The 26,255-nt window shown below is 41.3% G+C and overlaps 1 protein-coding gene across 1 annotated transcript; it reads right to left on the minus strand.

Annotated features, from left to right (window-relative positions):
* Positions 1 to 10,611: 10,611 nt before the first annotated feature.
* On the minus strand, positions 10,612 to 24,929 carry LOC306981170 (protein mono-ADP-ribosyltransferase PARP14-like). Its single transcript, XM_079580721.1, has 15 exons — positions 24,701 to 24,929; positions 23,276 to 23,418; positions 19,464 to 21,503; positions 18,360 to 18,596; positions 17,435 to 17,662; positions 17,239 to 17,305; positions 16,988 to 17,134; positions 16,323 to 16,382; positions 16,074 to 16,250; positions 14,784 to 14,922; positions 14,662 to 14,714; positions 13,315 to 13,977; positions 12,621 to 12,751; positions 12,294 to 12,471; positions 10,612 to 11,041 (listed from the first exon to the last, which is right to left on the minus strand). The coding sequence occupies exons 1-15, from the start codon at positions 24,873 to 24,875 to the stop codon at positions 10,758 to 10,760; spliced, it is 4,722 nt and encodes a 1,573-aa protein (XP_079436847.1). The 5' UTR covers positions 24,876 to 24,929; the 3' UTR covers positions 10,612 to 10,757.
* Positions 24,930 to 26,255: the final 1,326 nt, after the last annotated feature.

Below are 26,255 nucleotides of genomic sequence, written 5' to 3' on the forward strand. Positions count from 1 at the left end.
AGCGACTGAGTGAAGGTTAAATTCTTCTCAGTTCTTCACAGGGATGAGTTAAGCATGTTTCACATGTTTCAGGGAATACTCTTGCTAGAAAACAAGGCTTGGAATAAAGAATAAAGAATTAGATCAGATTCTGCAGAGATTTTACTGTGACTGTGCAGATCTGTGACACACTTTCATAGCTACCTACAGTTGTAATCCAGCTTTTGAAGAAGAAACATCCGGCTGGTGCGATTTAAATTTATATTCAGAATTAGTTGCCCAGTGCACAAAGGTCTTTCAACACTGGCATTTGCAAATTACTGAAGGAAAAACAAATGTTCCGACTCGTAGCATTGTATATGGCTATTGTCATTATTAATATTCAGATAAATCATGATGACAATCCTACACTTGCTCCAAGGATTGCTGCAGCAGCCTGTATGAGATCGGCCAAGATGTGGGGGCTCTGACTGAGACTCTGAGGAGCACCATCAGGAGGCTCGACGAAACCACCAGCAGACTGGAGGCCAGTGAGGCTCAGCTCGCTGCTCTCAACAACACTCTGTCCACAGTTCTGAACAAAGGTATTTAAGCTTCAGACTTCAGACACGTCAAAGTGCAGTCTAAAGCCTGCATTTAGAAACACATGATGACTCCATGATTAGTTACATATTTCTAGTTTTAGCTAGTTGGTAAGTAAGTTATTCATCATTAGGGTTTGGTTCTCTGTGTTGTTCAAATTAAATAGGATTAGTTTCTATTTAGCGGTGAGTATTTTTATTTCAGCATTCTTGCTTCTAATTCAATATCATATGTCTCTCTCGCCTGTGTCATTGTATGTGTTTTAACATGTCTTTCCTGTTTTGTAAAGCTGCTCTAACTTTCTGTACAAATTGTGCTCTAAGTAAATTTTCCTTACCTTTGCTTATTTTTGTTTGTGTTTGACAGAGAACATACACGTGGCCTTCACTGCATCTTCGCCTGTAGATGGAACCCAAACAGCAGGAACTCATCATGTACCGATTGTGTACAGAAATGTGGAGACAAACCTTGGAAATGCCTATAACCCTGTGACAGGTCAGTGTTTGTCACAGCTCAGTTTATATCCATAAATATACGGAAAAAAATTCTCAATTAGTTTTATTCAACTGTTGTTTGTCTAGGCTTCTTCACAGCCCCAGTGAAGGGAGTCTACTCCTTCAGTTTCACCTCTTTCTTCTGGGGAGGTTCTGAATCAGGTGGCTCTTTGTACCATAATAGAAAACAAGTGGTTTCCTGGTTTCGTGGTGCTCCTGTAAACCATGCGACATCTGGCTCTAATAACGCTGTTCTGATGCTCAATGCTGAAGACAAAGTCAATATTTATCTATGGGCTCGTAGAACTATAGCTGATAATGTAAATAAGTATTCATCATTCAGTGGATTCCTACTTTATACACTGTAATATGTGTAAATGTGTACAGAACCAATGCTGCTGCTGTCAAAGGATGCAACCATGTGTTTTAATTACATTTTCCTTGTTTATTTGATATTTTAAGTGCTTGTGGTGATTGGTTTGATTGTTTGTCAAAGAAATAAAGTATTTGCTGAACTATAAAAGTGCAGTACATGGACTGATTTCACCATTCTTCTATTATGGTTTTGATTTTTTCACGTGTTTCTACGTCCTTGAGCCACACCTTGCTCTACATTTCAAGTAAGTGGATACTGCAGGGTGTTTCCTTGCTTGATAAGAAGTAACTCATCCTTTTCTGCTAAACTCCCTTGTGTGTTGTTTTGTTGTGAAGAAATCCATTCTATAAAAAAAAGCATTGTCCTGGACGTAGTATAAATGTGGGCGTCTCAGGAGCACATGTTAAAGCTACAACCCAATAACAACTTCAAAATGATGCCCATGTATCTTCAGCTGATCAGCCTGTGCCTGCTCTCTGGACTGTGTAACGGCCAGACAGAAGCAGAACTACCAGAAAACTCAGACGATCAAGATACAAGTCTTGATGAGAACCGTGAACTGAAGGGTGAAAGACCGACGTTTTCACAGGTAAATAAATACTATGATGTAATTGATTTCTACCATTTTCTTTTGTATTTATGCATTTACAGTTACCTTCACAATCGTTCACAGGGATGATTTAAGCATGTTTCACAAATTTCAGGGAGTACTGTTAGTTAATGTTAAAGGGACTATACAGAGTTTAAAAATGTGAAAATTAAATCCTGTCCTGTCACTCATAAAGATGAAAATTCGGGTCCGAAGTGCCGTCATGCACGAGCTTAAAGGGATATTTCAGGATTTTTGACACAGGGTCTTATTTCCTAGTTATCCAGAGTGTTGCTGGTACCTGGAGATATTTTTTTTGTAATTCATGCAGTTCTTATGTTTGAAGAGTTTCGTGGCGCTAGGCTATTGCAAGGCTAGCGCATTTCTATGGTATCAGCTAGCCTGCATTAAAAACAGTATGACCCGCTCCACAGAGCACCTGAGGCAAATCACTTATAACGCCAGACTAACCATATAAATGTCTGTGTCCATAAATAATGTTTGGAATTAAACTGACCTGCATCACATGAATGATCGCATTTTGAGGGACTATTTTCGAGCAGATCACTCCACCGCAGCATAGCTTATACAACCACGAAACTGATGCTGCTCAAGTATAAGGTATTTTAAATGCAAAATGGTTAAAATTATTCTATCAACACAGACATTTATATGGTTAGTCTGGCGTTATAAGTGATTTTCCTCAGGTGCCCTGTGGAGCGGGTCAGACTGTTTTTAATGCAGGCTAGCTGATACCATAGAAATGCGCTAGCCTTGCACTAGCCTAGCGCCACGAAACTCTTCAAACATAAGAACTGCATGAATTCCAAAAAAAAGATATCTCCAGGTACCAGCAACACTCTGGATAACTAGGAAATGAGGCCCAAATATCCTGAAATATCTCTTTAATATAGAGACTTCAGTTAAGTAAGACCTGAGGTGGCAGTAGTGAGCATAACAATTACCAACTTGCATCTAGTCCCTTTAACAATTGACTCTGTGCATAACTTCAAATCATGACAACGTCGCCCAAGAAGTGACTTCCTGTTTCGATCCGGCACGCCAAAATAAAAGCACACAGCTCATCTCATTGATTAGTTCAGCAGGTACATGCAACATTACAAGAGTACACACATTTTCAGTGTTTTGTCTGTTAATACTTAGGCAGAAAGAAAGTTGAACTAATGAATGAGATGATGCTTTTATTTTGGCATGCTGGATCGAAACAGGAAGTCACTTGATTTGAAGTTATGCACCGAGTCAATTTGCAGGAAGACAAAATAAATGTCCGACTTGTAGCGTTGTGGTTGTATTATCATTATTAACATTCAGATAAATCATGATGACCCCTGTATCTGCTCCCAGGGTTACTGCAGCGGCCTGTATGAGATCGGGCACGATGTGGGGTCCCTGACTGAAACTCTGAAGAGCACCATCAGGAGGCTCGACGAAACCATCAGGAAACAAGAGGAAACCATCAGGAGGCTCGACGAAACCATCAGCAGACAAGAGGCCAGTGAGGCTCAACTCACTGCACACAACAATAGTGGGGTGCATTATGGAACACTTTATGCAAACCTTGGGGGGAAAACAATTCTGCTTAGCTGTACACGAAAACTGAAAGTGTTATATTCATTTCAGTTTCATTCATCATTGTGGTTTGTGTCTGTTTGACAGAGAACAGACATGTGGCCTTCACTGCATCTTATCCTGTACATGGATCCCAAACTGCCGGAAGTGATAATGTACCTATTGTGTATAAAGATGTGGAGACAAACCTTGGAAACGCCTACAGCCCGGAGACAGGTCAGCATCAGCCACTTCTCAGTTTATATTTACTAACATGCTGCAATATACTTTTGTTTTACTGAACATTGTTGTTGTTTTTTTGCCCAGGTTTCTTCACGGCCCCAGTGAAGGGAGTCTACTCTTTCAGTTTCACCTCTTTCTTCTGGGGAGGTTCTGAAACATCAGGTGGCTCTTTGCACCATAATGAAGCACCCGTGGTTTCCTGGTTTCGTAATAGTGGGAACCGTGCAACGTCTGGCTCTAATAACGCTGTTCTGATGCTCAATGCTGGAGACAAACTCAGTGTTCATCTATGGGCTGGTAGAACTATAGCTGATAATGGAAGTAAGTACTCAACATTCAGTGGATTCTTGCTTTATACGCTGTGATACGTGTTGAAAAGCATTAATAAAATGTTGTGAAACTTTTGACAAGTTTAAGCTTTAACCACTCATGTGAACATGTCGTCCCAGCAGCACCTTTTCCCTTATACTGGTAACCAAACTTCACAGTAGTTTCCTTGTCCTTTAATAAATAACATTTAACCCAGTGAGGCCAACAGACCATTAAGATACGCTCAATGTCATTTCCTTTTTGCATCAAACAACTTTTTATCAAATATTCACTGTCTCTCCTAGTTGTTTTAAAAGATGTTTGATAACAAATTATGATAAAAGTTGTTGTCCAGGTTACAAACATTATTTTACTTCTTTTATTCAAGTTTTGGTTCACAAATTGTTATGCCATATATTCAATAAAGTTGCACTGCTTACTCCAGATTCAATTCTGCCTCCTATATCATATATTTTAAGTAATTTGCTCTGTGTTTACACTTATAGATTTGCTGTTTTCAATTATTTTCTGTCTTGTGCATGTCTCTTATAAGTACCAGTGTTGGAGAACCAGCTTTAATTGTACTACACAAATGACTGTGCAGCACAAGTCACACAGCAGCACAAAACCACTAATTAATCTATCTATCTATATATATATATATTTTTATCTTGTCGTAACAATCCGATGTTTGTACTGCTCACTGCCCACAGATGTTTTGATACCAAGTAAAAAGGGGAATCTATCACCCAAGTGTTGCAATGAAAAATGATCGTTGAGTTCTTTTTGCTTGGTTTAACATTGGTTACTGTTCACAGATTACAGAAACACAACAACTTTGATACAATAATCATTTACACAGATTTGGACTCTATAAAACGGTGTGATTTGAGACAGGCAGATAGAACATTTAAGACATGAAGAATCTGTATTTGTTTCTTAGCCTTTGTCTGTTTGGGGCGTCTCAAGGTCAGCCTCCTGAAGAAGACAGAAATGACACTCTAGATGAAATGCCACAGAGCAGACAGTTACCTTTGGGTCCATTTTTTGACTCAACAGCACCGCCCAACTATGGACAGGCAGAAGGTAAGCTTGGGTCTTTTCATTTCAAACAGAGCCCTCAACTTTCCGGACTGTGTGTCAAATCAAATAATTACAATGTTGACGCTTATTATAGGCTTCTAAGCAAAGTCAGGGCTTACCTATCTATGATCTAGAACAGGGGTCCCCAACTAAATCAGCTCGAGGTCCGCAAACTTCTCTTTCATAACTTTTGACGTTCAGTCCAGGGTCCAGACATATGCAGTCATTGCTTTTGAAAATGTTAAAGCAGTACTAAGTAACTTGTTTATCTACATAAAACTTTCCTTAGTCCCTCTGGAGGTAATACAAGTGTTAATGGGATGATTGGGGATAACCACACAGAAAACCACAATTGCAACTTTCCACCAATACACACTAATGAAATCACGAAGAAGAAGCTAACAGGCTAACAGGCAAAGCTAACTGCGGGCTAGCGCCACTTAAACAGTATTTACAGCCAAGTTCGAATGAAAAAATTATCTCCATTGTGTAATTGGATGTACAATATCCCTCTCTCCCTTTGTCTTTTCTGTCAGCGTAGTGTTTACTCTCACGGACAATTGATGAGTATAAAAACGCAACTTGCAACGACACCTGCAGTGGCGCTTATGGCCTCTAGGGGCATGACTTACTTAGTTCTGCTTTAAAGAGGGGGTATTATGCTTTTTTCAATCACATAGCACCAGTCTATAGCACACTACTGATGACGAAACCTTCTGTTCATCTGTAACTGCAGTAAATTAGAATAACTGCCTTGTATAAAATTGCTCTCTCAAAATGGCTATAGCGAATGTCTTGAAATAGGCGTCTGTCTCTTTAAGATCCTCTGACCGTTTCCGACACGCCCCCTCCACACGGTGTCAGTGGGGAGGGGGTTCTGCTGAGGAGCAGTGGTTGGTTACTCGGCTGGTGACGAAAGCTCGGAGGCGTCTCCAGGAGGTGGGGGCGTTCCTAGGAGGACTCAGGCAAACCTATCCCTAAAATGGCCGCCATCAGAGTTTTTACAGATTACTCAAAAATACGTGAATGTGCCAAGGCAACACTTCAGGCATGTTTTTAATGAGGGAATGACATAATAACATGATGTAAAGCTTGAAAAAGTCGATTTTGCATAATACTCCCCCTTTAAAACATTAACACAGTTTGTCTATTTACATAGGAGAGGTATTTTTGCCATTTTATTTCAATGTTATTCAAATTGTTTGGATAATTTTTAATTCAGCCTAAGACATTAAGTATATTGAGAGGGTGAAGAGGTTTTCCGGTCTTATTCTGTTTTGATTTAGATTTTTTTTTTCAAGTACACATTTGGTTAAGACCGCCCAGTCTCAAAAAAACATTAATACAATATTTGGGAGCTAGAGGGAGCTGCATTTTTTTCATTTTTTTTTTTCATAAATGGGTGTAACCATGTCTAAACCAGATCAAATATAACAAACATACATGCATTACTAAAGCATAAAGCATTCAAATGAAAAATAATCTAAAATTGCAGGTGGCCTTGAGTATCAGCTGAAGATGTCAATGTACCAGAGTGTGATCACCACTGGAATAGAGTTGTAGATACGACAGCAAGTGGCAATGAAAAGTTTAATATTTTTTATTGAAGTGCCCAACAGCCCATGTTTTATTGTACTCTAACAAAGAATACATTTCTTCCAGGATGGAGGGTAATTGCCTTTACCGCCTTAACACGAAGACTTTTACATGACATAAGAACTTCAAGATGGAACCCGGTTCCCTTTCCTTTTGAAATTGTTGTGACCAACATTGGAGGTGCCTACGACCCATCCACAGGTCAGTACTATCTTTGTTTATACAAGCAGTTCCACAAAATCTCCATATTGTTTTTAATCAATTTTTTGCAATCTAGGTTTCTTCACTGCACCGATTCCCGGAGTGTATTACTTCAGTTTCCACTCCTTCTGTAGAGGAGGGATTTGGCCAGTTGGTTGTTCTCTGTACCATAACAAGAGAGAAATTGTATCAGGTAACCCTGTGTCAGGATCCAACAGTGCTGTGCTGGAGCTACATCCTGGTGATCGCGTTTATGTTAGTGCTTGGTGGAGTGGTAAACTAAGCAACAATCAACATGATTTCTCGTCTTTCAGTGGATATCTGATTCAGAACTGGCTATATTGAGTATTCACACCTCTTATTCTATTTCTGTAACCAGACACTGAAATTCTATACATTTATTTCCAATTGATTATGCAACAAAAACACAAATAAAAAAAATATTTTGCTGTGAGCATCTCATACACTGCCAAATAAACCATTTCACAAAATCATGTCTTGTGTGTTGATTTTTTAATATAGCCAAATCAGATGCTAATACAAGAGCAATGCCCAAATGAAACATCATAAAAACTGAATTATGATTATAATTCCCCGCAACATAACAGTAAATTTGAATGTGTTGATAAAGCAAAATAAGGGGAGACTTTTTTAGGTTAAATTGTGATTAATGAGCTATTTTCTCATCATATATTGGATTATTACAGTCAAGTTTAATGTGGATAAAGTGTGACATCATCCACATAGGTCACTGGGATGAAAAAAATCATTTGAAAGTAAGTGTTGCCAGAAACATCGTTGCAGCAGCTAAAACACGAAGTTTGCACCCAGATCCCACATACTTTCCTTTCCGTCCGACAGTGACAGCACAACAGCACAACAGCACAGCGCCACCTTCTTTTCTGGAGTGGAGTAGAACGTGTAGAAAGCCCTTTGAGTTCATAATATGTGTGGAAAAGCGTAATACAATTTGAGACCATTTACACCATTTATTAAATTCATCTTTCAACAACAAAAACGCTACTGGGGCAAAGTAGAGCTTTTACAAAAACTATATTTAAGTACAGTACGTTGTTATCAACCACCTCTGGATATCACTAGGTTTTATTTTCTGTTAAATCAATTTTGTCATAAATAACATATTAAAGGTAGGGTGTGTCGCACTTATTGTTGCTTATTTTCTCTATTTGTTTCATTTATGTATTTGACACCAAAGTTGAAGTTGAGCTCTGTGGACTATCTGTTTGAATCAACAATACAATATCATCAGTGAAAGCAACATTTGCTTTGAGCATGTTAAAGCTGCTTTTTATGCGTAAAAGAAATTTGATATTTGTGCAAATTTGACCTTGTGACCCAGTGGCTGTATGAGTGGTCAGCATGGCGCCTTTCCTTTGGATCACGGTGGTCTCTACAATGCTCCAGATCAATTGTTTTGTAGTTTTTCTGATCAGCAGAGAAAACCTTCCAAACAATTGATCCTGAGGCGTCTTAAGAGTCCACTGTGATGGAAAGTAAAGGCACTATACTGACCACATACAGTTGCTGGGTCACTACAAGGTCAAATATGTACAAATGTATACATAACAAATTGCTTTACGGAGTTTAAAAATGTTAAACTCCCCCTACATGTTCCAGCCATGTCCTAATGTGTAGAATGAGCTCAGACCTGTTCACCACAACTGCCTCTAAAATCCTGCACTGTCACTCAAAAAGGTGTTAACTCGGGTCTGAAGTGCCGTCATGCACGAGCTTTATATAGAAGGTGCAGTTACACGTATGACCTGAGGTGGCAGTAGTGAGCATAAAATGGCAAACTTGCATCTAGCCTCTTTAAAGGGGCTGGAAGCAAGTTCGCCATTTTATACTCACTACTGCCACCTCAGGCCATATGTGTAACTGCACCTTATATATTAAGCTCGTGCATGACGGCAATTCGGGCCGAAGTGACACATTTTTGAGTGACAGTGCAGGATTTTAGAGGCAGTTGTGGTGAACAGGTCTGAGCTCATTCTACACATTAGGACATGGCTGGAACATGTAGGGGGAGGAAAATACTGAATTTTAACATTTTTAAACTCCTTATAGTCCCTTTAAGCTTGTTCCTTGACAGAGTTGTTATACATACCCTACCTTTCTTATAAGATATACAGCATTTATAACATATGCATTAAATCAAAGCTTTAAAGTGAAAAAATATATGTCACCTGAAGACATCCCCCTGAATGCAGGTCTTACATAAAATATTGAACATAATAAAATCAACTTTTATATTTTTTGTAACTAGTCATGACCAGCAGTTTAAAATGTTGATTCTAAATGTAAATGATATAATGAATTGTTTATAGTATGATATTTTAGCCCAATTGTATTCCATATACAGTCAGTCTGGCAGCAGGCCTATGTTGACATGACCTGAACATGCAAAGAAATAAAATAAAATAAGTCTAGACTTCCGTTCATACAAAAAAAACAATGGTTATTGTCATTTATATGTGGACATCATGCATAATAGACCTGAAAACCTTAAATATAAATAAAAATATACCTTAAAATACTGTATGTTTAGAAAAGGCACCTAACGATTAGTGTGTTTATCAGCATATTTTTCTGCACTTGGAGCACCCTCTGTAGACAGCAGTGGGAAATAGCTAAAAAATAAAACTTGTACTAACAAATCAACGTCGTAATGAACGCACTTTGGGGGTCATTTATTAAGACAGGTGCTAAATAGCCTGAGCAAGCTGAAAAATAAGACATTATTATTTTGAGGCCGAGTTGTGACTGATTTAAAGGTATACAGGAGGATTTTCCCGAAATCCTCCACTTCTCCACTTTTTAAAAAAAATGGCATGCGCAACGCTCTACCTGCCTCCGAGGAGGAAGAATCTCCCAAAAACACTCTGGTCTTGTTTCTCTCTTCTGAAGCCTTTCTCTTCTTCTCATACACTTCGAAGACACTTTTTCTCTTGCGACCCTCGGCCATTTTCAAACGACTCGGTGCGTTCTGCGAGCAGCAATGAATGGCTAACAGCGTAACTCACATAGGCTTGAAAGTGCGCATGCGCAGAAATTAACACGACGGCCTTACGTAAGCATATCACCAGAATGATTGACAATTAGGAGGACCAATCGTCTTGATGACCCACCCGGAAATAGAACATCCTCCGCTATACCTTAAATTAAATTATAAGGACCACAAATCTGATATGCAAATGAGACAGTGCTACATGAGTAATTAATGCACAAATGTCCCATATTCTAGTACAGGTCTCCAACCTTTTTTACCTGGAGAGCTACTTTTACACCACAAGAACATTGGAGAGCTACTTATGCTTATAAAACATTTTAAAAAAAATGCTATTTGGGAGGACTTCACCCTGGAGAATAAGTAGCCAAGATCGTATTTCAAAGAAAATGACTTGAGTTTAGTCCTTATAATTTACAATATTAACGTAACTGTTTGTCAATTAACTATGAACCAACAGATAATGCATCTACATTTTTTGTTATCATCCATATAGAGCTGTAGAAAGTCTTTGGCGAGCCACCTAGAAAGGCCTGGTGAGCTACTGGTTGGAGATCCTTGTTCTAGTAATACTACCAAAAAGATGTCTCTAAATCACGCTTTTTGCTGCTGGAGAAGAGAAGTATTGGATGAACTGGGATACAGGGATTAGCAGTTTGTTTTTTAAAAGGCGATATTGCACAGTGTGTCCCCTTGAAGTAAGTTCCCCTAACTGAATGTGATGAGGTACGCCGGATAGGCCTGGTCATCGTGGAAAATCACAAACATGCTCGGGCTCTGCAGATTGTCCACCAGACTGTCGTACTTGTCGCTGGGGTCGTTGCCGCGTTGAGGAGGGGTCTTCATTGAAGAATCTCCCAAAGTGTGGCGCCCGGTCAGAACGCGGGCCACGTACATCCTCTTCAGACCGGCAGGATCGGGCTTGGAGTAATAGGAGCTTGCCGAGTAAGCTGCATTGATGGCAAAGTAAACTCCTGTGCCGAAGCAAGCGCCTGTAAAACAAAAGCATTGGAAAGATGAAGATAAAATGTATAAATCAAACGTATAAACAAACTTTTTTGTATTAGTTTTGCTCTCAGCAGAATCCTAGTACAGGCTACATTGATAAACCTGCAAGGCCTATGAAGCAGGGAGTTTACACTTTAGATGTTTTGCTTTTTAAAATGATTACGATCACAATTTACAGTGGGGGCCCCCGGTTTGCACTGTTATTAATGGGCCACAGCCTAAAAAGTTTGGGAACTTGTGCTCAAAGGCAGAGCTGCACTCTACTGCCCTCTGCTGGTTGCTCCACATGTCCCTAAAGCGCATCCATACTTTTTGGAAATGATCTGATTTTGTTTGATAAGATTTAAAAGATTGTAAAACAGACAATGTTGTGTAAAAGCCTGTGGAACATTTAAGGTGATTTGAAGCCTTAGATTAGTGGTTCCCCATCTTTTTGTGCCCCTTGAGTCGTTCATTTGTGCTCCGAGAACCCATTAGCTTGAGATTCCTGTCAATATTTCTTACAAAGCGATCAACTAAATTCATATTGTTCAGTATTTAGTCGAGCGTTGTGTTAAAAAGAAGCTAAAATAGTCACACTTTTTCCTGAAAAAATCATTTGAAAGTAATATTGAAATACTTTAATGTGAGGTCATTCCAAGTACCTCCTTCTAAGTAAGTTAGTGCTTTATTTGTCATTGTACAAGCGTACAACAAAATAGTGTTCAGGTGTTAGTCCTGAGCCGCTGCGACTGAGCCCCTGGCATTGTGGGCCAACCTGGGAAACTGTAGCACCAAGAGGAAACCTGGCTGGCTGCCTTCAGTGCTCCTCAGATCCTCCTGGGTTTGACCCTGTTTCAGAGCGTGGTGTCCTGCACTGGTCTGCTCCTCCACCTCCTCCTTCCTCTTCCTCATGCACAGCTCCCTCCGCTCTACAACACTGTGCTAAGTGCTCAAACACCCCCAGGGGTCCCCATACTAGTTGGGAAACACTGCCTGAGGTGACCATGTTCTGTAACTAATTATTAACGAGCAAAATTGTGTGTAATAGATTCTGTTACATCAGAAAACATTAGAAGGCAGAGATGACAATTAAGTTTTGTTTGTTCATGAACGATAGTTAAGATTCGTAACGAGTCTAAAGGGGACAGCTCATGTCTGAAGTTTTGAAGATAGTTTGCACATACATACACAGAGTATTGGTTTAATGTTCCCCGCAGATTATTCTCTGATATACGTTATATAAGGAGTATTTACCTTGGGCCCCGGTGTAGTTCCGGTCGAATCTGTCCCTCTCGATGCAGTGGCAGGATTCGGCCGACGTGCCGTGGTACAAGTACTTCTCTCCCAGTTCAGCCAAACCGTTCTTCATCTCCATCTTCCGCCTCATCACGAAGTAGCTGCACCACAGATGATAGTTCTGCACACGCTCGATCTAAACCACAAAAGAGAGCTCTTCTCAGTGTTCATATTTACACCAGCGGGAGACAAGTTTAACAAAAAAAAGTATGAACACAATCTTATTCAGGATTAACCAATGTTACACCGGTCTAAACAGCTGTAACATCCCAGCTATATGAGTACCTTGTGTATTTTGTTTTTAGCTGTTTTGTGAAATCCTTGGGCGATGTCCTGGTACTCCTTTGAGCTTGGATCCACCTCCACCTTTTTAAACTCTTCAGCCATCGGCGACCAGTGTCCGGGCATCTCAAAGTCTAACAAAGGCCAAACAAACGTCGTTAATAACAGACCAGTGCGACACTATTCAATCACTGCTGAAAACTTCTTATGCAATGTTAATAGTTCCACCGGTTAATGGCTCTATATCTGATTTTTTTTTTTATTGCAAACAATGAAAGGGGAAGTCACTAAATCAAAATGTTAGTTGTGGTTCAAACTCATTTGTAACTTTCCTAATGTATTTGTAGCATGGCAGGTTTATAGACACATTTCACAACTTGCAGAGTCACTTTTCAGGGTCACGTTCACAAAGTTGCTAGAAAATAGCCTGAAAGTTCATGAAATTGATACAAATGTTTTATAATTTTATGCACGCTGTTTGTTTTCCCCACAAACATTAGAGTTTACGATATACTAAAGGAGGATAAAATAATTTTCATTCCATTTCTAGAAGTAGAATCAGGTATAGCTCCTTTAAGCTAGAATTCTGGATAGAATAAAGAAAACAATGTCTAAAACTGGACATTTTAACAACATGGAGATATTAAAATCCATATTCTTGTCATTGTAAACCTTAGGATTCCTCCTCTTCACTCACCTGTATCAGACTCACAGCGCTTCACTCTGTATCTGTCGCCTGTTTTAGAATCTGTCGCATCCAAGGCTTTGAAATTCACTTTCATTTTGCTTCCCTTGAACTCAATCTTTATGAACACTTCCTTCTTTTCAAAGCCCGTCTCCAGGAGGTAGTTTTGATCCATATCGAAATACTCCCAGTCTTCTCCCTCCTTCTGATACATCCACTGAACTGACAGCGCAACATCCTGCTTCTTCCTCTCCAGCAGGTCGTCACGGAGTGCTTTTTTGATCGCTTTGTTCACCAGCTCGGCGACCATCAACACGTCCTCTTTAAGACCCCTAAGAATCACTATCTTTTCTCCAGGACTGGCCTGATTCTCGTTTCCTGACTGAGCTGCGCCAGTGTTTCTTCGAACGCTGTGGTCAATGCTGACGCCCAGTGACCTGGCTCTAGCCTGCACTGCCGCCACCTCCATCTCGTCGAGTCGGCAAAGTTCTCCTAAGTCGAATTCTCTCTCCACGAGCTGCTGCTGCACCAGCCCCTCCAGTGCCGTCTTCAAGGCGGCGATGGCGGCAGAGCTCGGGCCGATCGCGCTGAAAACCGCCGCCTGAGGCTTCGTCGGAGGGATATTCACTTCAGATCGAGATGATTTGGGTTTTGGAAAGATTTTCTTAAACTTTCCTGAAACAAGAGGTCACGTTTTAATTAAGATCAAGTTTCCTTCCTGAAAATGTAGACAGGACTATCTTCATAGGCTGAAAATGGTTCTGTTTTACTTTCATACACTCTTCATTTATACTTTATTCATCATTTTTATTTATTTTTCCCTATTCTTAAAGGTACACTGTGTAACATTTTGAACTATACTGTTGCCGGCAAAACAAAACATGCTCCTAATGACCAGCTCGAACACAGAAAATGCTATTACTGCAGTGGGTAATAAAAGAGTGGACTTGGATGAGGACCAAACCTGGTTAAATCTCAAATTCTACTGTCTTTTTTCACATCTCCATGGAAACGAGCTGGAGACGTACCCACTCCCAGTAAAGTTTACAGTCATATCTTAGGAGGGGTGAGCCTCATAAATGTTTGTTTGTAAATTTATGAGGCATTTTTCAATGATGAAAATATCTGTCATAAAATAAATGCTTGTATTTCAATTTTAGTTATTGGGTAAAATTCTACGCAGTGTGGCTTTAAGGCGAGACAACGCAGATGAACAAGGGGGAAATATGTTGAGAGAGATCAATTTAAAATGTCTCCAACAAAAGAAATATTTGGATTGTAGCATCATCTCGGTCGCCGTGGATACCGATCATGAAATGAGATGGCCCTCAGTACAAGGTCATGTTTTTAAGGCTCTACCTTTCCAGTTTTGCGGAGGAGCTACTTGTCCAAAGCGGTTTTCCAGCTCCGTTCTGAAACACACACATCCTAGTAAAAAACAACAAATTGTTCAGTTGTTTGTTGTTGGGGCACGACTTTACTTGAAGGCGTCGAACACCGGCTGCTGCAGGATGACGATGCGGATCAGAGAGAGACACTTCGGTTTGATCTCCGTTATCGTGGACGCCATCCCGTCCAACATGGCTTTGCCCGCGATGCCATAGTTCATGTTTCCAATGCCTGAAAAAGAGACAGGATACAGAAGAGGTAAAGGTAATGTATAGATCTAAAACTAAACAGTAGGTCGAATGCATTTTACATCCCTGTTATATTTAGTAATTTAATGGCTGAATGCGCCTGAATGAAGCAATTCGAGGCTTTCCTGGAAAAAAAAAAGTCTTGTAATGTTCGAAGCTTCTGAGCTGTTTCATTCTGCTTGAACACTGACCTCTCACAGACCAACACAATCATGTGCAGCAGAAGTCTCAAACAGACGTGTGGCAGTTTTATTATTTGCACAAACAATCTGAAATTTATGTTTGAATGATCAAATCAATCATAAGCCGATAAATAAGTAATTTTCTTTGTAACGTGGGTCTGTGCTTCACGGAGCGGGCGGGGCCAACTCAGTCACCTCTCTTTCTTCTGCCCTGATACAGGACATCAATGTGCATTGTGCAATGTTGCTGTTTGCTGTATGTGGCGCTCCTTACATCCTTACGTTTCCCTCGCCCGTCAGCCATCCACATCTGGGCTTTTGTATCGCTTCAAAAGCAGGACTTTGTAAATAAGAGTGTATTCTTGCTGGCTCACAGCTGAGCAGATAACTTGCACCACATGAACGCCGTTAAATGGGAAATGGGGGAAATGCAGCAAATTTCACCCTTGCTGCATGATAAATCATTTATCATTTAAAAAGAAAGAAATCTGTGGTTTTGTGGCTCGCCACTCAAAGCTGTCCAAGGCAACACAGTGAAACGCTCTGAGCTGATGAGCTGCTTTGACACCATGAAACACAACTCACAGACAGAAGCAATTTAAGACATTAAGTCAGGTGACCTGCTGTTACCGAAACAGGCTAATCTCTTATCTTTACACTGTTGTTGTTTTTATTAGTCATATTGCCATGAAATAAAGTAGGAGTGTCCAGTAATACTAACTTTTATAACTGTGAACAATATATTTCATTGATTTCAATATTTGTATAAATGTACAGATGCTTCTGCTCAAAGACTACTCATAGTGAAAGCTGCTCACTCAAACATCTAAGTATTTGCAATAGAAAATGTACTTTGTTACTGACCACCTCTGGTATTAATATGAATTATGTATAAGCTAAAACGTGTGTAAACCCATCATTTTCCATATTTGTATATCTTCTTTGACTGTACCTGTGTTGATCGCAGGAAAAGCCGCTGTGGTGAAGCCTTTGCTCTCACAGAGCTTCAGGACCTTTTTGCAGGTTTTGTTGATGGCCTGAGTCTCTCGCTCGGTCTGAACGTGGACGATCTCTTTACAGCCCAGCAGCCCGGCTCCGGTGGAGTATATGCGGTCTGCAGGCTCCCCCGCTGACAAAGCAGTTACACAATGCATGTAAATAAACTTTTATCCATTAAATAATCTTTAGCTAATTGTCAAACCTCTTTTTAGCTCTGCTTGGACATTGGGTCCCGCTGCTGTCAGAATAGCCTTGGAAACACCTGAGGTCATAGAACAAAAGACACATATTTTAATCTTCACAATAAAATGGATTGATCTAAAGTCCTGGATCAGCCATGGACTCGTTCACATGAAGTCACAACCTTGTAAACAGCCTTTAATTTACAATTTAGTTGGTGCAGCTAAGAATTATATTGCGTTAACTATGGTAACTGACAAAAGGCTGAATCATCGACTTGGTTTATGGTTTATATCTCTGTAATGGTTGCAAAGTTCAGGGTCTTCTCTCTCAGTATATATACATTAAGATCACATTACTGTCTCATAAAGGTGGACACAAGTGGTGACCAGTGAAAGAACTTCTAGGCATGAGATGATTTGTGAATCACTTCCAAATAGTGACCAGGAAAAACATTTGGAGATTTTCTATTTGGAGATTTCTTTACAAAACTGTCTAATGTCATGAACGCAACTTATTCGGTTTAGGTCTTCATTAGAACAGGCCCAGAATTGGCCTCTTCCTCTCTAGTCTTAAATTAGTCCAGGTTTAGTTATATTTCCGTCCTGGCTAAGACCTGGTTAAATCCGAGTTCATCCATTCATTACTTCTGGTCCATTAATCCTCAGGTCTTGGGTCGTTTAGTACCTGCAGGTTCAGAATTGAAGCCTGTGGAGTTGACAATCACGTCGGTCTTTTCGTGAATGATGTCGCCCTGAACGACCTGAAGCTTCACACTTCCCATCAAAGCCGTGACCTCGTTATTGTCCGACGACACGTGACGGTAAAAAGACGCTAAAGAATAAACAGACTGTCATCAATTTGAGAAGATGAAGAAAACAATAGTGAAAGGTATTTTTTGCCCCATTTCCCTGTCAGTAAAGTATGTATTTGCTGACCATGGTTTGGATTGGCATCATTTGTGAACCCTTTCAAATGCACATTTTGCTGGGCAGCCTGGAAAGCCTGGAAGGAGAAAGTGTGGTTAAATAGTTGACCATGACAAGTAGTTCAGAACAAGCCTAAAACAAGACAAAAAGCTAAATCTAAGCAAAGACATAACTAATAATTCCTCATGACTCCATTGGGACGGACCTTGCTGGCCTCTTTGTCGTTCGGGTGGATGACGATGCGTATCTGGAACAGCGTCCCCCTCGCCGCCCGTCTCTGCTCAAAAGCCTGTATCTCCTGCAGCAGAGCGAGGGCGGCCATGTTGTGAGGAAACTGCAGGACGCCACCGGGGCCGGTCACTGGGAATGTCACGGAGCTGAAGCCTTTTCTCTCACAGGTGAGCAGGGCACTTCCAATGCTCTGCCTGAGAAACTTTAAAACAAAAACACCCATAAAACAAGATGAATATCTCAATGATTTACGATGATGAAGTGATATTTTTCCAAATCTTCAGAAATGTGCAAAAATGGGCTGCAAACAAAAAATATTTCCAAATGTTTTCCCAATTTTACCCCCATTTTAACAATTGTTTTCTCCAACTCTTTTCCCCATTTTTATCAGAGGGCATATTACAACCCCAAAACACTCTACTCTATATATTCTGAAGCATTTCATTTTTCCTTTTTCCCCAAAAAATTGGCTAAGAAGCTTTGCCAAAACATGCTGAACTAATGCTGAGACCAAGTAAAAGCTAGTTAATTACAAATTTATGAACTATTCTGGAATAATCCTTTCCTTCTGAGAGCAGATTGACTCAGCTGGTCCTCAACACTTTCCCTTCAAGGCCAAGCCATGGAGCTAAACCAGAGGACTGAGCTCTGGGCTCATATTTGGCATAACACTGACTTTCCAAGATAAACAACCACACACACTCCCTCCATAACCACGCACCCATCGTTCTGCATCCCCAAGAAAAAAATTACAACACCTGACCTGGTGTCCTGTGTATTTCCCATGTCTTTGTGCTTTGTCTTACCTGAACCTGATTGTTATTTTGCATATCTTCTTTTGTGAGGCACATTGTGTAAGAAATGCATGGTATGAATACACATGCCTGGCCTGATCTCACCTGTTTGGCCTGTTCTTGTGTTTGGCTGCTGCATTTGATGAGGCTGAGGAAGACCACAGCTTTGGACAGGAGCCCGGGGACGCCCTCCACCAGCACTGTTCCCCCGGGCAGAATGGCACCTCCGGACGACTGGGTAAATTTGGTCAGCAGCACCGCCCCTGCCGCAGACTGCAAGGCCTGTCCCAAACGAGTCGATATGGGATCGCAATCGAGCATGGGGCAAACCAGACAGTCCACCTGAGACACACAGAGTGGAATGGAATTGGTTGCTGAACAGCTGGTGCTTTTAACATGGACACATTATTCACAGGTGGAAAGACAATTCTAAGATCATTATTAATCAATTCTTGCATGGAGCACAGAAGAATTCAAAGTTTAATTTAAATGTACCACTGGAGTGGGCTTTTTTAACATCTTAACCACCACCTTAACCCAGCACATTTTCTCCAGCTTTATCCAAATCTAAAAGCTTCTTGGTACAAAAAGACGAAAATGAGACCAAAGCAAGGATGAAAATGCAACAAAAAAGCCAAAAGTGCAACAGAAAGTGTTTAAAAAAAAATGACGAAAAAGTGATGGAAAAAGTGATGAAAAAGTGATGGAAAAGTGATGGAAAAGTGACAAAAAAGTGATAGAAAAAGTGACAAAAAAGTGACAAAAAAGTGATGAAAAAGTGACGAAAAAGTGATGGAAAAAGTGATGAAAAAGTAATGAAAAAATGATGAAAAATCAGATGGAAATTTGACAAAAATGTGTGACAAAAATGCAACAAAAAAGCCAAAAAATGGAAAAGTAACGAAAATGTGGCAAGAAAGTGATTAATAAAACCAATAAAAGAGCAACGGGGAAAAATGTCAAAAAAGAAAAGTGGCGAAAACGCAGCAACACAAGGAAAAAGATCTGTTTAAACGAGTTTTGTCAATCTTGGCTTTCAAATGAGGCATTACTCATAGGCTGTAGCCGTTTAGATTTGGCTAAAGCGGAGTTGGAGAAAATGCACTTGGTTAAGGCGGGGGTTAAGAGGTTGAATGGAGTACAACAAGAAATGTCATCAAAATAGAAATGTCTTCTATGCTATTCTTGTGTTTTGGATCGATTTCTCACCTGTTGGTTCTCAATGGTGCCTTGGACGATCTCCACTCTCACGCTCCCCCCCTGAGCCTCCACACTCCTGGGTCCCTCGGTGTCTCCGGCAGCCTCGTCCTGCAGCTGCCTGTCGCACTGGGCTCTCAGGGCCTGCACCACCTCCCTCCTTGTGTCTATCAGCGTGACTTTAGTCAGACTGCGCCCTCCCACTGCACCGAACGCCTTCACCGCGCTCACCATCGCCTCTGCGCACACGTCTATATTCACCCCGAATATGCCCGAGCTTATGCAGGGCAACGCTATCGACCCATAATCCATACTCTCAGCCAAAACTAAAGCCGACTCCACGGTTTTCTCCAGCACTTCCCTCTCCCATCCGCCCGCTTTGTCTTTCTCCGGTCCCACTGCGTGCAACAGCGTCTTGCATCTCAGCCTCCCCCCACTGGTCATGACCACGTCTCCCACGGCGAACTTCCCGTCCCTTCTCACCAAATCGCTGCTTTCTCTCTGCACCTCGGGACCCGCGGCTTTACTCAAGGCTAAAGCCACGCCCCCGCTGTGCCTCAAATCCTCATTGGCCGCGTTCACCAGCGCGTCCGCTTCCTGTTTGGTGATGTCGCCCAGGTAGACGATCACCTGTACGCCCTGTTTCAAGAAATACCTCGCGACTACCTCCTCTCGCTCGCTCTCAGCGGCCACATCTTCCAGTTGAATGAGGCACTTGTGCGAACTCGCGACGGCTAACAGCTTCTCGCCTCCGCTTGGGGTTTTGGAATAGCTCAGCGCTCCTGGCAGGTCCACAATGACGCTCTCTCTGACAAGGGATTGGAGAAATGGCCCTAAGCTGCTCTTAACTTGGGAGACGGCGCTAGAAGGCCCTTCCAGTGCAACAACGCCACTTTGCAAAGGGTTGAAGGTCACCCCGGCTACATCAACACCGTTTAGCACGAGTATTTCTGTTAGCTTTCGCGCCAACTCCGGAAAAGGAACAACTACTCTGTCTTCTATGTTGCATTCGGCCAAAATGTGATCTGTCACCACCCCATGTAAACTCTCGACCTCTTTGTCGTGTCCAACCAAAATGACAGTATCTTTAGTGAAGTCGATGGAAACTTTATGCCCCTTTTCGTTCATGGTTTTCCCCCGAGATTTGAGAAGGTTTCGCAGCTCGATGGGCACCTCCAGGCAATTAGGAACTTCTATTTGCATCTCTTTGAATTTCTCTTTCAACGCTTTGACAGTTTGTTCAATCTCGCGATCCGAAAGAGAGAAAATCCTCATCTTTGTCGGCTTGAATTCGATCGTGACGCTCTCCCCGCATCCCAAGAAATCGCTCAGCCTCTGCCCGCTGCTGTACACTTTAACCAAAAAGGTCAAAAAGAGCTTGCTAATGTCGCTGACCGTTCTCTCTTTCACCGTCTTCTCCTTCTCTTCGATTATATCATAAGCTTTTCGGATCTCCTCAACCGTGCCTTCGAAAACTAGCTCCCCCTCCCCTGCTTCCGTCACCTGCAAATTCGGGACGTCTTTCGCCAAACTTTGCTCGATCTCGCTTTGCACGAGGCGGAACTTCGCCTTGTCGATCCGGCGTCTGCGGGATTGCCTCAAACTGGCCCCGCGGACCCGGGCGTGGGAATGCGAGGCGTGTTCGAGCCTGGCCTTTACCTTAGCCGGCGTCCCAACCACAACAGCCAACCCCGTCTCGCTGTACACTCTCACATCCTGCTCGTCTTGGCACGCGCTGCAAGACTTGAGCAAAAGCGATCGCAATTCGCCCTCGCATTCCAAATGGCAGACGTACCGCTTTTTAATCTCATCGAAAACACCTTCCACTTGTGTTCTCCAATCGTCAGCAGCTTCGAGAGTCACCACACCCCTGACTAAAGCGGTTTCTTTGTCTGGATGAAGTCGGGCTGAACTCTGCAGCGGTTGAAGCGCCCTGTCTAACTCGTTTCTGGCCTGGGCACAGTCTGTGAGGTATTGAAGGAGGTAGGAGTCAACTTTCACTTCATGCTCTTCACCACCAGAGGGCAGGCTTGAGGCGGAACTGGAGGAACGCTGTGGAAACAAATGATAGAAATAAATCAGGCTGGGAAAACATTTGAAGAATATGGAAGAATCATGTGTATCACCAAGACATTTCTATAGGTCCATATCTCTATATTTTTACTCTGACAATAATAGTACTTTTATACCTTATTGTATTTTTTTTTACTTCAGTGGACATATAGTGCATCCGCCTCTTAAAATGTGCGTAAAACAATGTGTGAGTACTGTAAATGTATTTAAGTGCTGTGCTTTGGTAGAGTTTTTGAGGATCTGTACATTACTTGATTAGTATTTTTCAGAATGTATTACTTTTACTCCATTACATTTGAAAGAGTGCTTTCCACTTTACAGAATGCATAAACAGGCCATGTGTACTGCCAATGCCACTCACTCACAAGGGAAGAGGTTTTCTCTTTCCTGTTGTCAAACAGAGGCCGTTTCTCAATTCTAGGTCGACTGGCAGACTCTGTGCTTGTGAACTCAAGGGAACGGACTTGGGGGTGCAGACTCGAAGCCCGGACTTGAGGAGTTCACGAGTGTGGACTCGGCTTTTTCAGCGTTTGGAACGAGTGAACTGAATGACATCACAGGAAACAGCTCGTAAACATGGGGCTGTGAGCTTTTATAATATTAAATAACCTCATATAAATTAACACTGCAGGCCAAGTGGAAAGATGTTTTGTTTGTGCAAACTGAAACATTAATAAAAAAGATAGGTCAAATATTAATTTTTAACTTGTGTGGGGGGTTACAAATTCCTTAAAATATGAAACTGTTTTTGAAGTTCCCATGTAAAGATTTGTCTGCACTGCCCGCCTTAATGTAAAAAAAAAGAAAGAAAAAAAGAAAAAGTGCATTTGTCCTCAAAAACCTGTTCATGATGATATGACTTATCTTCTGCTGATCGTTGTGAGGAAGGGGAAGCTTTGACCAAAGTTGTTTCAACACTTCTGCTCAGACACTCACAGCACGTTTATTTCCGTGCACATGATCAGCTGTCGATCAGTTGTCGATCAGCTGGAGTGGCTCGGTGACGCTGAGGAGGAGGAGGAGGAGGATTGTGGGAGATAAAGCTGGCGGAGAACACACAAGTCTCCTCTTGATTTATGCTCGGTAAAACGGGCGAAGCAGGTTTTTATCCGGTGATCTACAGCGGACTTGCTGAGAAGCGGACTTTGAATTGGAACAGGACTTTGCCCGGGCTTGATGATGTTTCACGAGTCCACGAGCACAGAGATGTAAATGTGGGATCATTTCTTGTTTAAGCCTCAAAGTCATTTTGCCTTACACTTATTTAAATGGAATTGTACTTTCCACTTTGAACACTTGAGTATTTTCTACAGCAAATACTTCAGTAGTAATTTGGCACAGCATCTTTTACTTATTTTGTAGGAATATTAGACCAGTACTAATACTTTCACTCAAGTAATAACATCACTTTGACCACCACTAACTTTTACCATGGCTTGTTTAGATCAGTACCCCTTGTTCATTTATCCTCCAAGTGCCCCCGACCTCCATGATCTTGCCAATATTATTACAAAGTGACCAACTAAACCGAACTGTAGACAATGTGCTCGGTTCAGTCGGGGGTTAAGGTGTTAATGGTGTGTTGTGTTTGAAATTAATATTGAAATTCTACCCAGTTTCACTTTCTTTACAATCTGAAATATTTCCTTGTGCTCAGTTCTTTCTTGATTGGGAAACAGGAACCTGAGTCAGTTTCTCCACCTGTATAACACATTCATAAATCGTAATGTAGAGGTATGTACTAGTCTGACCAGTTCATGCTTGAGTCTGGGAGCTGCAGAGGAGGTGGGAGACGCTGCAGCGGTGGAACCAGGACTGTCCCGGACTATAAGAACCAGAGAGGAGCCTCCCACTTCCAGCTTATGTTCACGCCTCGCCAGGACCCTCTGTTGAGCTGAAAAAATAGCATTGCACATTTGATATTTTGTAAATCAATTAGCTACAAGTCTTGTTTTGCTGCTGCCCTAAAAATCAATGTAGCTACACAGTGATACAGAAATGACAACCCTGGAAATAAGAAAGTGAAATGGAAAGTTCATTTAGTGCATTGCAAAAAGAAAACGAAAGAAATCCAGGATGCTGACATACAAGTAATAGAAGCCACCGTTTTTACTGAGATATGTTCTTACCTTAGCTTTGACGAGTTCATTTGTACCTGTCTGGTCTTCACCCGTGCCTTCAGTCACGTAAACACAGCGCAGACGGCGTTAGCATTTAGCCTCTCCCCCTCTCCACTATAGGTCCAAAACAGGTCAAGATAGAAGCTACCAAGCTCTTCCACGTTTTCCCTATATAAATATATATTTACGTGAAGTGTTACACTACAAAGTATAATTACACAAAATTAAACAATGTGGATTTTCTAAGCGGATAAAAGGGGGGACTATATTGTAAGGCGCAATAATACCAGGAGTAGTTCGAAATCTGCGCAGTAATCTTCACTTTACTGTGCGGATGCCAAATTACTCCTGGTATTATTACGCCTTACAATATAGTCCCCCCTTTTATCCGCTTAGAAAATCCACATTGTTTAATTTTGTGTGATTATACTTTGTAGTGGAACACTTCACTTAACCATATTTAAATAGGGAAAACGTGGAAGAGCTTGGTAGCTTCTATCTGGACCTGTTTTGGAGCTATAGTGGAGAGAGGGAGAGGCTAAATGCTAACGCTGTCTGTGCTGTGTTTACGTGACTGAAGGCACGGGTGAAGATCACACAGGTACAAATGAACTCGTCAAAGCTAAGGTAAGAACATATCTCAGTATGTAAAAACGGTGGCCTATTCCTTTAAAAACAGACTCCTCCACTACTGTAGGCCTTTAAAATTAAACACAATGTTTTACCCAAGTAGAAGAATAAAAGAAACTTGATTAAAACTACTCCAGAGAAGTGCAGTTACTTCCCAACTCAAGTATGAACCTGAGTATTCCCCACCTCTGATTGTAGGCCATTCCTTTAGCAATAATAATTCAAAGCATAAGTACTATCTGGTTACTTGATACTATACAACAGAATACTTTTGTTGACAGTTGTACGTGGTGTTCTAGTTACGCAATCGTTTCACGTTTATATGGCAAATGTTGACGTCAGAAAAATTGCTCTACCTCCTTGATCTGCAAATCTGCACTAAAAATAAACAGGGGGAAACAGACATGGACAGACTTTTCTTCTCACCTTGTTTGTCCTTAAAATCAACCTTGTAAACTCTGTCGGAGCAGTTTGTCACCGCGCTGCAATCTCCGCCTCCAGATTTGCGTTGGATTTGAAAGTAGTTTTTAATCTTCTTACGTTTTTCCTCATCGAGAGATTCGCTTTCAAAGAAAACGGGATAAACCTGTGGCTCAGACATCCCGGCTGCGCAAGAATGATGGTTTGCATGTAAGTTCCTGGACACGAGCGGAGACACTGCCGCAGCAAGAGAAGGAAACAACCTGCAGAACTTTTAGTTTTACTTTCGATATTACTTTTAAAAAATAAATACAAAAAATCAAAATGTGTGGAAGCGCGCCCTCTAGCGACCAATGACCATCACAGCTCGAGGCATTTTACTCAAAGAAGCTAATAATAGAAGTCACAGACCTGTTAAGATCAGAGATGGGTTGAGAAGCCAAAATATTTACTCAAGAGTGACGTTATAGTAAAATTTAATCAAGTACAAGCCACTCATCAAAAATGAGTCACATAAATATAATTCTTGAAAATAAGTCGGGTACTGCTGAGTAAAACATGTTTATAGATTAGTCTGGAATAACTGACCTTTTGAAGAGGCATTTCCATATGCAGGCACACAGTGCACTTTAACATGTGTTTATCAGGTCTTATCAATGGTTTATTGTAAACTGGAGCATAACAGTACATAGTACATGTTGGAGTGCATAAATGGTGCAAATCCCCTGAACAATGTAAACATGGCACATCATTCAGGAACAATACCGTATGGTCAGTTTATCACCACAACCCAAAAGCAGTGTTTACCACATGCTCACAACAGGAAGGGCCTCAAAACCTCACTATATAGAGATTTAAAATTATTAAAATGCGTTTTCCTCCCCCTACATGTTCCAGCCATGTCCCAATGTGTAGAATGAGCCCAGACCTGTTCACAACTGCCTCAAATCCTGCACGGTCACTCAAAATGGTGTCACTTCGGTCCGAATTGCCGTCATGCACGAGCTTAATATAGAAGGTGCAGTTACACATAGGGCCTGAGGTGGCAGTAGTGAGTAGAGTATAAAATGGCTAATTTGCGTTCAGCCTCTTAATAGGCTTAGTAAAAGCGTTTGCACGCACACTCAGTATCTAGAGTAGTTATTGTCGACAGAATCACCTACACAGCTTTTGGAAAGCATTTAACTTTAGAGAGACTGAAAATGGAAACGTCAAAATCACTTACACAAACTTGTTTAAAATGTTTTAGTGATTTATTCACATTGAACAGGGAGCAGAGAAGTCACCATTTGCAAATACATTTGAACAGACTTTCTTTCTTGGGGGAAAGTTGCTCAGGAATGTTGTAGCTCTCTTTCACAGACAAAGGGATGCTTGTTGGAGCACTGCTGATCATCCCAGCACCTGTAATCTGCATACATAGTGTAATCAGCATGGTCATTTACATTTATGCAAATTAACCAGCCCCACCCCTGATACAAACCAGAGAAGTTTATGACGGCACACTTCTGAGACCTTCGCAAATTATTCGGTTCTCCAATACACCAGCCTGTAAACGTCA

The sequence above is a fragment of the Gobius niger genome (genome assembly GCF_951799975.1).
Source record: "Gobius niger genome assembly, chromosome: 21".
In the NCBI taxonomy this organism is placed as follows: Eukaryota; Metazoa; Chordata; class Actinopteri; order Gobiiformes; family Gobiidae; genus Gobius; species Gobius niger.

Coding starts and splice junctions, on each gene's coding strand:
- LOC306981170 (XM_079580721.1), bottom strand. CDS start 24,875: ATGTCTGAGCCACAGGTTTATCCCGTTTTCTTTGAAAGCGAATCTCTC. Junction 16,383..16,987: donor CTTCAATTCTGAACCTGCAG/GTACTAAACGAC, acceptor CTATGACCTCAG/GTGTTTCCAAGGCTATTCTG. Junction 14,923..16,073: donor TTTTCCTGCGATCAACACAG/GTACAGTCAAAG, acceptor TCTCTTTTTCAG/GCATTGGAAACATGAACTAT.